Source organism: Mangifera indica, unplaced genomic scaffold (genome assembly GCF_011075055.1).
Source record: "Mangifera indica cultivar Alphonso unplaced genomic scaffold, CATAS_Mindica_2.1 Un_0030, whole genome shotgun sequence".
NCBI classification, from domain to species: domain Eukaryota; kingdom Viridiplantae; phylum Streptophyta; class Magnoliopsida; order Sapindales; family Anacardiaceae; genus Mangifera; species Mangifera indica.
Window position 1 is genome coordinate 289,664 of NW_025401122.1, and position 14,445 is coordinate 304,108.

Sequence of the window (14,445 nt, forward strand, 5' to 3'; positions counted from 1 at the left end):
CGCTTAAACTCACTTTAAAGTTATTTGAGCTCGATTTACTTGAAAGAAGTTGAGCTTGAGTTCAACTATAGTATTGAGCTGAGTTGAGCTTTGTTTAGTACTGTAACCAAGAAAAAAAAGATTAAAATGACACCTCATTTATGTGTATTAGTTTAAATAATATTATTTTAGTCAATTCGTATCAAATTTTTTTTAAACTCGTAAGCTTAGTAAGTTGAACAACCCTCAAACTTTAGTTTAAAAATATTTAACTTTTAAACTTAAGCTTGAGTTTAAGTTCGCTTAACCTAAACCTGTTTCAAGTTCGTTTGAGCTAAACTCATTTTTTAGTTAAAATAAGCTTGACTCAAACATAAATTTAGTTCAAGCTAATCTTGAATAGACTTGATTCGTTTGGATTTAATCCCACCCTAACTACATTTATACATACATTTTTTTAAGTTACATTTAATATTCACCTTACCCAATAGATATATTCTCTCAAATCTCTAAGCAGTTGCCTGGTTCTTACTTAAACAGTTGATTAATGAATCTGCTACCTGTGAATGCAGAATATAATTAAGTTTAAATAGATCAATATATCAGATTGAGAAAAGTAAGGAATTTTTTTGTGTTTATAGTCTTAATACGTTGCAACCCACCATTAATTTAGCTAGACAAAGTTCTATACTTAATTAACCACCTTTCCCATGAATCGATGCAGGTTTTGGCTTATGATTCTTAATTGATTAATTAATCAGCATAATTTGAAATTAAACTTTCCAAGTGATCAAAAGGAGTCTGATAGATCATGCCCTCACATGCATATTCATCATCAGCTGACAGCCAAACTATAATCAAATTTGCCAGACTAACAGAAAACTGTATTAGAGATTAAATAATGAAGCCCTTAATCATTGGGTATTTTAAATTAATTATGTGTCTAATCATGATTTATTCATTGTAGAGATTTACAGAGTTTGTATTGTAATTAGTTCATAATTACCCACATAATTAATTTATAATCTAACTTACTGACACCTCAAACTTCATTGATTTATTGATGAGTAATAGCATATTCTGCATTGTGATTTGTACATAATTCCAGCCTTGTATGAGTTGTCATTTATTTTCATGAATCAAAATGAGGTAATCCATGTTCCTATTTTTCTCATTCTAGTACTTATGTAAGCCAGGGTGGATTAGATGTGAATTGTTCAAATTTAGATTGATAATTAGTTTGAACCAACCAAGTTTGAGTAGAATAGTTTTAATAGGAGAGCTAAACTCAATCCAATCATCGAAAATTTATAGATAGATTCATTTTCTCTAGTAATTTTTTTTTTTTTAGAGTTCAAAACTTAATATTTAAGGTTTATGGCTTAGGGTTCCAACTGGAGAACTTAATTCAATCTAGTTATAAAAAATTCATCAATAGATTCATCTTCTCCAATAATTATTTTTTTTCTTTATTTTTTATAACCCTTCTTTTTTGGTGGTTTATTTGGGGAACACATCACTAATCAAACGAATTAAACTTAATCTCAAATTTATTATTTTATATTCTAGTCAAGTTCAAAATGATTATATTCAGACTCGGTTTGGCTCTAATCTGTCCCTAGATCATTCATATATATAATTGATCAATCCCGAAGCAAATTAATTAAGTATGAATGGCTAAACCTTCATAAAATGCTTCCCTACATGAAAGTGTATAATCAAAATTGATCTCCTTTAAACAGTGGTTCATTTCCCCCACATCCACTTTCTCCTTTCAAAATGTCGTGCCGATAGGGTCTGTCTCACACCTGTCTGCTTAGAGGGGAAACTCAATGCCCATCTTTGTTCATTGATAAAAACACCAGTGGTGAGAATTTAAGGATTTCTCCAGGCTTAACAGGCAAATAACCCGATTTCATTTGTGATCAATCTTGTCAATGTTTCTATCTGATACAATCTTTACTCTCTATTCATCAACTGTTATTGAGGACTTCATTGAAACCTTTTTTGTGGCCACTACAAACCACCCTTTCAATTTTCACTTTCAGACCCATATAGCTACCGTTTTGTGTTTACTAATTCAAGATATAGATTAAGTTGATTGATTTAATTATTCAGGCAAGAATGTCCATCTGGGTAGTCAAATAAGGAAGGGCCATTGTCAAAGCATGACCGTTTGATGGATGGTGGGGTCAATTTGATAGGACCTTTCATCTTAAAGAGGCTTAATATTAATAAACAATGGGATCCACTTTGATATGCAAAGATAAGATTGATTTTGGAGTTAAATGCTTCCCACCTCTTCAACTTGCCTATTCTTCTCTCACATGAGAAAAAATACATGCGATTTGAGGCTGAAATTGTTCCAGAGCTTGTCAAACATTAATGGCGATTCAATAAGTATAGTTGAGGATAATAGAAGCTGAGCGAGGTGGGAAAAGGGGGTTTCAATTATTTGGAATTATCGAAGACAGACATTCGAGGAGAGGGACCCTTGTGCTAGAAGTCACAAGCTCCCAGTCCTAAGACAAAAGACAGCTGCCCAACAAACCATCCTCTTCATATACCCTCTAGTCCCACTCCATGTGACCTTTTAACTGTGACACTCTTAGAAAAATCTCACATTCGAGAAATATTAGATTTGGATTTGTATCTCACATCCCTATGGGTGCTAAGATAAGATTGGTTTATAAGCTTATTAAAATGTTGAAACATGTTGAGTTGCAAAATCTAAAGACAAAACTATAATGTACTGTATATTCAGTATAGGCAATATATTGACAATGAGCCCTCTTAAACTATGGTGGAGCAAAAGTGGATAATATATTGACATCCAAACTGTTGGATCAGGGATCAGGAATGTTGTGGTAACTCGGTGGAATCCTGACGAATACAAGAATTTCAAATTTTGAGCTACTGTGGAAAGTTTGATTGTTTTAAACAAATTCTTAACTGGGTTGTCTTGTCTCAGCTTGAGTGAGCTCGTATAAGCTCATGTAAGCCAAACTTAAACTAGATTCTGTTCATCACCTTCCTTGGATTCTTCCCATTTGATAATTCAAAACTTAATTTTCTGTTTGTCCTTCACTGGGAATCCAATCACTTGATTATTATTCAATAATTATCATCAAGACGATTTGTCCCTTCAGATTGTAGGAACCGTCGAATTTGTGGGCATCTTTTTGACTTGAGGATACCATTACCATTATTTTTTCAAAAGGAATTTTTGGAAGAATTGGCTACTGAAAATGGGTTGTTGGCACTAGCAGCTGGCTCTTTGAGTATGGGATGTTTGAAAAACTTGAACCAATAACAGGAGACAGTGTGTGCAATATGGGGCCTTTGGACTTGGAGGAAATTTCAGCATATTCTGGCAGCTACACATAGAAACTTTGGCCTTTTCATTTTTTCAGTCTTTTCCAAGTTCAATTGGAAAATTACCAAACTTTATAAACAACTTTGAGCTTTTGTCCAGCCCAGTGTCGAAAGTTTGAAAATTTTTATTGCAAAAGGAGAAAGAAAAGAACTTTCTTCTGTTTCTCTTTACACGTGAAAACCTCTTTTGCTTTCCTTTATATAGCTTTTGGCCTAGCTTTCAGCTCATTGCAGGCAGACCACTGTATGATTAAAACTCTTTAGTTAATTTTATCAATTCAAATTCTTATTGCCCTTTAATAAAAGTTGGCTAATTTTATCCTTTAGTAGTGCGTTTTTGCACGTGAAGCCGGACACCATGATTGATGAAGGCAAAGCTTTTTCCAGTTTCAGTCTATGGTTTTGTATTTTATTTGCATGAATGGATTTGACAGATTGTGGCAGACATGGAAGAAGCCATAAGATAAAGCTTTGAAGATTTTGGGTGAAGATAAAGAGAGATTCCTGGCCAAGTCAACAACGAAATTACATAGTGGATTCCCCCATCAGAATTTCATTTCAGCTAAATTCTTGCCGTAGTCAAATTGCTTATGATATTGATGCAGTGCCAAGACGTTTGGGATGGGAGAAATGCTGCAAATTTCAACTTCATATGCTTATAATTTTATTCCGAGGCAGCTCTTTCTGTATTATGATCATTGTGGCATGGAGTTTAGTGCTTTAGGGTAAGGAGGAATCTTCTCCATATGGCCCAGCTGAAAGTCACAGGAGCAAAAGCAATTCCATCCATGTAATTCAGAAAGGATCGTCTAAATGTCAAAAAAAGAGAGTTCCCAAGCGTAAGACCATGGGTCTGGGATCCATCAATAACATATTGAGACCGAACTCTAAACTAATGTGATGATCCAAATTCTAAATAATTCACCGTTGTGGGGGTCAGGGGTTTCACCTCAAACTTGCCGATTTGAACATTAAAATTGGAGGACAATTTTGATTTCAACCTGATCTTTAGATGGACCAACTAGTCTATTAATGCCAACCCAAACAAACTCACTGCTCCAAGCCCATAAAGTCTGCTTACGTCAAGCGCATCAAACCCATTTCAGCCAACCCATTTGTCTTTGGGCCTAAAATGGCCCATATATGTTAGCTTTTCAGGCTGTGTTATGCCATGAGTTTCACAATACGTCAAATGACCTTAAAATGTTGCAACTCCCACCAACCTCTAACCCATTATTCCACTTTCATTTGTTTTTATCGTTTATATAAGATTATGTGATTGGATAATTATAAATTAAAAATAAAATAATATTTAATTATATAATATTATATCAATATTTATATTTTTTATAAGAATATTTTCACATGTACTAGTTTCACTTGTGAAAAAAAATTTTTACAACCGAAAATAATTTTATTAATAATAACTGAATATAAAAGATTTCAAAATTTGACTAACCTCATTTTTTCTTTTTTTTTTTTCAATTATAATATTTTGAGATTCATTAAGTACTCATAAGCTTTTCAACCCTAATTACATCAATTTTCCTAATTTTTTTTAACAGGGAACCTCGTTCATGTTGGTTGGATTGCCAAACTCTTGATCAGATCTACAACTGCTATATTACATAAGTTAGGGAAGAGAAAATTCTAATATTCCACTAATTTTGCTAATTAGTGGGATCCTAACATACCATCACGTTCAATAGTCTCGACAATCATGTAGGTTGGTTGTGTGCTAACTCTTTTTTAGCCCTGGGTGAATACTGTAATACCAATATTACCACCCACACTGCATGATTGTAACTGGGTGATGTGATGATGATTTGATATCAAATTATACAAACCCGGGGAGAACCATATCTAGAAAACTATCATATGCAAGCTCTGATGCCACTTGCGAGAATATTTTTGTATGCTCTGATATCACTTGTGGGAAAAAAATTGATTGATTTTAGCAGAAGATAATTTTATTGAGGAATTTTATTCATGATATTTGAGTACAAATATTTCATTATTTTTTGCTAACTACATGGGTTGGCTTCTTCTAATTTTTCTCTCTTTTAGCTATTTCTTTTGTTTTTAGTTACAATACTTTTGAGAGTCAGTAGATACTTATAAGGCTTTTTATCCCTAGTTGCCTAAGTTTATGAACTTTCTCATATTCAAACCTTTTCTAATTCAATTTTGACTAGGATTATAATTTTTTATTTTCAACAAATGCCAATAAATGTTATAAAAGAGACAACTTCATATTTAAGCAAATATAAATTTAATTATCTTTATATAATATGTAATGATTAAACTTTAACTTATTTAGTCTAATAATTATGAAATCAGTTATTGTATATAAGATTTATCTTATTTGATGTAATTGATTTAAACTCAAAGAAATGATCTGGTTCAGATAAAGTTTCTCATTATCCGAAAAAGAAAAAAGTCACTACATGCATTAACCGCCATTTGATAGGTGTCATGTTGCTCCTGCTCCGATGTTTCATTCTACCTACTTTGCTGTCTTCTTCCACATGCGATGTTTGGTAGCTTTCTGATCTATTTCTCAAGTCTCTTCAGTCAGGGCCAACTTTAAATCTTTTTGCTTCATGACGTGGGCTTGATGCGCTGCAATAAATAAAGCCTCTAGTCTGCTCATTAATATTAATTCGATAGCAATTTCCATCACCAAAATTTCCTGTTTCTGGGATAAGACCTAGTTTTAAGCTCTAGTGTAGATTCTGAAATGATGCTTCTGGCATTGTTAGGCAGATATATAGTCATTTTCAAAGTACTATTGTTTTCAAACACTAGATTTGCTGTTCCACTGCATATCTTCACTCCGTAACCTTAGAACATGACTAAATGGTAAGTTAGTGCGCAAAAGCCGTAATAAGTCCAACCACGTACGGCAGTCACATGCATGGCGTATAGTGCGTAGACCGGGCGGCAAAAGTCGGTTGTCATGACTCGTGAGGCTTGCCCTGCTGCCTACCACTTTGGCCACTTCTCTTGTGGCTGTCAATGAACCAAGAAAAAAATAAATAAATAAAAGACCCCACACCCTGCCACCACGCACCGTCACAGGCTTCTTCACTTTAGAGGTGGGTTCGAACTGAGTTAAGTTTGAATAACTCTTAGTTTAAGTTCAATTTGAATATAGAATAATTTGATTAGAATTTGCCGAGCTAATATTAAGGGTGGTTTAAGTTTGATTCGAATAAAAATAATTCAGTTCAAGTTTATCTTGAATTTACGACTCAAATTCATGACTTAATATGTGATTTAAATTTGTAGTTTGAATTCATGATTTATTGACAAAACGACATCGTTTAACAATTACTTAACATAATTTCAATTAAACCATGAGTCAAGTTTGAATCGAATCGAGTCATTTATCTAGCTTGCGAGTCAAACTCTCTATAGCTTAAGTTCGGTTCGATTTCAAAACGAGCAGAATCTTTTAATTCGAACTTGGTTTATATTCGAAATAAATGAATTTTAATCGAGCCAGCTTTTGAGCTTGAGCCAACATAGTTCGGCTCTAGCCCTACTTCACCTATCTTTTTTGCAGCTACAGGATTTGGAAAATTCATAAACATTAGCTACATTAATTATAATTTTGTTCTAATAAAATCAGATAATTAAATAGTTTAATCATAGATAGACTTCACTTATCTCTTTTGCAATTATAGGATGTTGGAAAATTGATAAACATTAGCTACATTAATTATGATTTTATTTTAATAAAATCAGATAATTAAATAGTTTAATCATAGATAGACTTAATCACAGATAGGTTAATTATAATTAACAAATAAAAATAAATTTAATAAATTTAAATATTATAATTTTGATAGATCATATCAGTGTGAGTTTTAAGGTTTATTAGACATTTTGATGGAGCGTCCATTGGACTAAATTTTCCTCTAAAACCAATACAATATAATTTTATTCATTGAAAACTATCATTTAAAGAGGTTTCAAGAGTAGAAGATCAGTCACTCTAATGTAATTAATCTTAACAATATTACGAATTCAGATTACATAGTGGTGTTTTAGCTATTCCTATAATTTTTAAGTTTTAATTTAATATTTTATAATATATGTGAAAATCTGGTAAGAACTAAGATTACGTAATTTTATTTAGTTTATGTCAAGTAAATCTTACATAGAGCTCACTATTTTTTGTGTAAATTCAACACTCTTTTGGTCAGTAGGTCAATCGATCATATGTTTATATATTTTGATACATAATTTATGTATTCAAATAATATATTAAATAATTTTTGAAGTAAAAATAAAATAAAATAAAATTATATGATAATATATTATGTATATTTTTAAATTAGGTAAATATATATATATATATATAACTCTTAAAATAAAGCTGGGTCCAACTAACCCACTCCCAAGCTATTCAATCATTAACCATTAAATTGTCCCTAATTATTGCACCAATCCTACATGATTAACCCAAGGCGGCAAGACTTCGGATTCAATCACTTTGTCATATCAATGCATGTCTAGGAGCATGCATAATAGAAATGTAGACTTACTCCTAGCAAGGGTTTGTTGATACCCTAAATTGATAATAGCTAAATATTAAAAATAACAAAATTTTATTTATTTATTTTTTGATTTAGAAAATTAATCATTTATTCTAGAATTAAATTTTAAAATATTGTATTCTTCCTCTGATTAAATTTCCAATGTTTCCATTTTTCTGACACTCTTTCTCTCTAACAACCCCTTCTTTGACGCTCTGTTCTCTCTCTCATGCATGACTCGCAAAACTATATTTAGATGGATCTAAATTCCAATCATTTGCTAATTAAAGTTTAAAAATATTATAGTCAACTAAAAATAAGAACTGTATCCTATCTGTCAACGACAGAATTCCAACAATGCATTAAAACAATATAGACTATTATACATTTTCCCACTCAAAGTCTAGCATCGAAACACGTTTTCACCTCTAGATGGTATAAATAATACTTTTGTATTTAAAATTATATTTTAAAAAAACTAAATTTAAAAAAAAAATCCTTTCCTAATCAGACTCAAAAGTTCCAAACATGACAAATGAGTTCTTTAATAGGTTTGAAAACTTTCATTTACACACCTAAAACCCTAGCCACCATTGAATCTCACAATCACCATTCACCATTGTTGGCAATCAGGCCTAACGCTAAGATTGTCGAGAAAGGCAAGTTCTATAGCAGATAGATGAGATAAGGATCAAAGAGAGATCGATTTGTGTTGTGGATCGAGGGAGATCATTATCGATATCGATTTGAGTAACAAAAGGTTTAGTTGATGAGAATTGATAAAATTGTTAAGAAAAATGAGTCAGAAATGGAGATATTGATATTTAAAGTGAATTTGGAAGTCAAATCATCCTTAGTGATTATTGTCGAAAGTGGGAATGACAGTTAGGGTTTGTTGGCTCAAAGGAAGAGGGAAACAGGTGAAATGAAATGGAAATAAGAGGTTTTTTAATGCAATTTGAATATTTAAAAGGTTTTTCTAATTTTTATTAAATTGGGGTTATATTATATATTTGAAAATGAAATAGTGAGATAAAATAATAATTTCATTTCTTAGTATTGTTTTTTTTTAATTTAAAAAGTTTAATTTTAGATGAAAATTATTATTTATGTCATCTAAAACTAGAAAAGTGTTTTTATATTAAACTTTGAATGAGAAAATATAATTTACTCAAAAATATATTATCTACCAAATAAATATAACAAAGACTAGACATAACAATTTGTGTCATGCCAGTTTGAGTTTCAAGTTAAAGACTTTTAACTCTAATTTGATCCTAAATAGAATTGTGTTTTAAATTTTCAATCTTAACCTAATTCTTTAATATTCTGGTTGACTCGATCTAACTTAAAATTATTTATTGTTTTCACTTTTCAAGTATTTTAACATTTTAATTTCTTCACCAAATTGCTCTAACATAATATTAATAAAACACACAATATAATATTTTATTTTTTTATTACAAACTGTTTAAAAATTACATGCTAAAACCTTTAAAGCACGTCAATATTCTTACTAACTAAATCACATTATTATTACCGAATAATAAAATAAAATATTTAAATATAAATTAAGAATAATATGTGTAATTATAATTATATGCAACATGTGAACATTTCAATTGTTATTGATATTATCTTTTAACATTTTTGTAATTTATCACTAAAAATTCTATTAAGGTAATAACTCTCTAAACATTCGAGTTAGTTTAAATTAGTTCGAATTACTTTTGTGTCAACTCTAATACTATTCGATTTAATTTTGAGTCATATCCGGTTGATTCGAAATAAATTTTATGTTAGAAAAACTCAACCCTAATTTAATTTTTTTATGTCATATCATATCGGATTAACTGATCGAATAAAGTACTCTGTGATTATGATAATACATAACAACAGAAAGTCGATTAAGTAATCAAATAACAACAAATCATCCTCTTTGGGATGTCTTTTGCAGGCAAAACTACTTATTGGTCTCAAATTCACGAATTTGATACTAAAGAGTGATCGATTATTAGTCAACAACAAACTGTTCAATTAACAGTGTGCACCGCCAACATATAGGTTCATTCAAGGTGAAGATAAGAGATATTCCATCCAAAGTCGGTTGTAGGAACAAGAGTTGCAATTATTATAAGTTTGGCAAATGGTTAGATGTCAAATAACAATTTCTTGTTATCGTAAAACCATTTCTATAACTTTAAAAGTTATAACTGAAATACAATTATTCTCTGGTCATATTGAAAATGTATGTTTATTAAATTCAAATACCTATTAAGAGTTGTGATATCACACATATTCTATTATACATGTAACCCTAATCTCTTGTCTTGTAAATTTAATATTGTACAAAGATTCAAAGAATTAAAAAACTCGTGATAGTTTCTAGCTTTATAATTGTGATTTTGTTTTTATTTTCTTAAAAAAATATTCAGTAATGTGATTGTTAACATACGTATGCTCACGACTCACTAGCTGAACTATGTTGAAAATCTATTTGTCTTTATTTTTTTTATACTAAATTTAATCATTATTCTATATATTTCTTATTGGTGTTAATCTCATCACTAGTAGGATCTAACAACGGATCCCATATTACCCAGTCTTTAGTTTATGATTACTATAAATTGGACACAAAGTACCGAAAATAAGGAGAAATTAGTCAAGCCAAAAAGGTTAATTAAAACTTTTGCTAACAATGATGTTATTTGTTTTTGCATATTAATTATAAGAAACTATATATGACTTGTAATTTTTTATCTTATTTTGCTATCACTGAATGGTTCCTTCTACCATAGTCGGGCATCATTTTCTTGAAAATGCTTCAACCTTTCATTGAAAGTTAAGAATAAATGCAAGTAATATAAAAAGTGAAGTGAAATTTCCCTATAAGATATGATAAGAAAGATTGAAATGACGTTTAAGTCTTTTTTAGATTAAATCAATCATATTAAATATATAAAATCTTAAATTTAATAATCAGATAAATCAAGAGTTTAATTTTAAAATATTATAAAATGAGATTTGAACTTTATTTTTATATTTGAAATCTCTTGTCTTTGCACTTGAATCACCCCTTGACGGTGTCCAAATCTTTTGATGACTTACTAGCAAATAAGCAAATTTTCCAAGGCGTGAATGGTCGGTCACATGTCACATACATTAAACAGTTCTTTCTTTTTTCTCGTTTAATCAATGACAACACTCCAAATACTTCTCACCCACCACATCCCCCAGTTCTTACGCTACAAACAGCCCACTCCTCACGCCCTAGTTTTCAGCCCATTGATTGATCCAATTCTCTCTTAAAAAGCCTAAAACAGAGAGATTCTCCATCTTATTTTTCATTATCACTAAGCAAAAAAAAGAAAAAATGGAGGGCAAGGAAGAAGATGTAAGAGTGGGAGCGAATAGGTACAGAGAGAGGCAACCTATAGGAACCGCTGCTCAGGAGGCTAAAGACTACACGGAGCCACCTCCAGCTCCACTCTTTGAGCCTGGAGAATTATCATCCTGGTCCTTTTACAGGGCGGGCATTGCTGAGTTTGTGGCCACCTTCTTGTTTCTTTACATCACGGTTTTGACTGTAATGGGCGTCTTTAAATCCCCCAGCAAGTGTTCCACTGTAGGTACCCAGGGTATTGCTTGGGCGTTTGGTGGCATGATCTTCGCTCTCGTCTATTGCACTGCTGGCATTTCAGGTTCGATCGTTCACAGAATTATTTGAAAATGAGTGGTATAATTAACAGTATTTAGTAGGGGCACATAACTCGGTTTAAATGGTAAAACAAAAGCAAATCGCTTAAAATTCGTTGTTTGGTTTGGTTTGTTTTGTAAAAATAATTTAGTTTAAGTTGACATATTTTTTAATAATAATTTTCAGTTTGAATTGTGGTTTAAATGATTTTCAAAACAAATCAAATCGTAAATTGTATTTTTAAAAAATGCATATATAAAACTATATTCTGACAAAATTTTTCAAAATGAAATTCAGTCTACAATTGTTTTTTTAATTTATTTTATTATTTTCTTTACATGTATATTATATATATTTTATATTTATTTTAAATGTTTATATTAAGTTTTAGAAAATACAATTCAATTAATTTTATTTAATTATATATATTTAGGATTAAATGATTTTCATACGATCAAATCGTAATCTATACTAAATCAAACTGTATTTTTTCGATTAAGTTAGTTTGATTTAATTTAGAAAATTTTTAAATCATTTTCACCAAATTGGACCGTTCACATTCTTATTATGTGGCACCTTTGATTAATCGGTTTGGTTCTGCAGGGGGTCATATTAACCCAGCGGTGACTTTCGGGCTGTTCTTGGCAAGAAAACTGTCGCTCACCAGGACGGTGTTTTACATGATAATGCAATGTTTAGGCGCCATATGCGGTGCCGGTGTTGTCAAGGGCTTCCAAAAGAGCCAGTTCGAAAGGCTAGGTGGTGGCGCAAACGTGGTTGGTAGAGGATACACCAAGGGCGATGGACTTGGAGCTGAAATCGTCGGCACCTTTGTTCTTGTCTACACCGTCTTCTCCGCTACTGATGCAAAACGCAATGCCCGAGATTCCCATGTTCCCGTAAGCACAATCATAATCTCGGAAAAACGCTTTTAAGTTACATATTACTGCAGTTTTATTAATCGACTTCGGTTATTAAATTCTTTTGGTCAGATCTTAGCGCCATTGCCGATCGGATTTGCAGTTTTTCTGGTGCATTTGGCAACTATTCCAATTACAGGAACAGGCATCAACCCGGCAAGAAGCCTTGGTGCGGCTATAATTTTCAACAGGGATCAAGCCTGGAATGACCATGTAAGGCATCTTCCAATTTTCTGCCACTTGAAAATCAAACCAACAAGTGAAATTAGACCTCACATTTCATATTCTCATGCCGTTTTCATATCGTGTTAGTTCGGGTATTTAGTTAGAGACTTTTAATGTTAACTTGACCTAAAATAAAATCGTTTTAATATTTTTCAACCCTAATTTAACTTGAATTATGTTCGGATTGACCTGGCGTATCCAAAATAACTTAAAGTTGTATATTATATTTTTAGCATTTTAATTGTTCATCAAATTATTCCAATCTATAATTAAAAATATGCAAAAGATTACCTTTTAACAGTTCTAAAAATTTTACATATCAAAACCTTTAAAATATGTTAATATTCTTTGTTAATATTCTTTGTAACCAAACCATATTTTTATTACTGAAAAATAAAATGAACTTTTTATATAAAAATTAAGAATAATTAAAGTAATTATAACCATTTAAAGATATAACTATATACAATATATAAAACATTTATTTTAATTTGTTTTTAAATTTTATGTAAAAAAACTCAATCATAACTCGATTTGTTTCTCATTGTATTATATTAGATTAACAAGTTGTATAAAAAATTGTTAGCTCTAAGTAAAATATAGTATACATGGTAATTTCTTTGCTGTATTGTGCATTTGCAGTGGATTTTCTGGGTAGGTCCATTCATTGGAGCAGCACTGGCAGCCTTATACCATCAGACGGTGATCAGGGCCATTCCATTCAAGTCAAAATGATCAAATATTTTCAAACAAGCTTGATATTTGCTTTGTTCACCTGTTTGGCTTCTTCTCTTTCGTGCAATAGGCTAATAAATTGAAGAAAGAAAATGGCTACCGTGTGGTAATGGTGTTTCTTTACAGTGAATTGCTCACGGGGAATTGGTTGTTCGTGGGGCTTAAAATTAATGTAAAGATGGGTGTTGTTTCAACGACTAGCTAGCAACCAGTTCCTACTATAAATAAATTTACACTTGCTTAGAATGTTATTTTTTCCGATATTTTTAAAACCAAATCGATGATTAAATCGATTGTATTTAATAGTAATGTTTAAATAATATTTAATATTTAATAAATATTTTAACCATAAATTATATAAAGTTCAACAGAGTCAAGTTTGTATAATTATTAATAACAATAAAGTATATTTACTTCTCTCAAACATAAATTTTAATTCATTAAAACAAAAACAAAAAGGTCAAAAAATATAATAGAAATTAAAATTAGGGGTTAGAACAATAAGACTTGGACAAACTTCGTTCTATTGGTTTTGATTGAGTTTGATCAAGTCTTATATCAAACCAATTTTTAGTGAAAGCTATATTAGACCATAAGTTATTGGCTAATTGAACCGGTCAGTCTAGTTTGGTTTTGAAAACATTAATTATTTTAATCAAATAATAATTATTTATGGCCATAATAAAATAGGAATTAATAGCACTTAATTTATCAAAATATTGCATTTTTTTAATCGGAGCACTAAACTCTAAAATAGAAAATTTAAAATTTTCTATTGAAAATGTCAAACTTTTAGATTAATTACATTGTTAAAAAAAACAAAACAAAATATAATTCTTATTATATTTGATCAATACCTTCATTAGAATAAAAGTAAAGTTTGAGTTTGAACTCGAACTTGTTCAGTAGTTTAATTCTCAGTTGGAGCTTGAGGTTGAGAAAGGACTGTTTGACATGAATTCGACTCAAC

At 30.7% G+C, this 14,445-nt stretch overlaps 1 protein-coding gene across 1 annotated transcript; it reads left to right on the forward strand.

Moving 5' to 3' along the window:
- Positions 1–11,132: 11,132 nt before the first annotated feature.
- LOC123206258 (aquaporin PIP1-1) lies at positions 11,133–13,718 on the forward strand. Its single transcript, XM_044623420.1, has 4 exons — positions 11,133–11,599; positions 12,199–12,494; positions 12,588–12,728; positions 13,383–13,718. Exons 1-4 carry the CDS (start codon positions 11,272–11,274, stop codon positions 13,473–13,475), a joined length of 858 nt encoding a protein of 285 aa, XP_044479355.1. The 5' UTR covers positions 11,133–11,271; the 3' UTR covers positions 13,476–13,718.
- Positions 13,719–14,445: the final 727 nt, after the last annotated feature.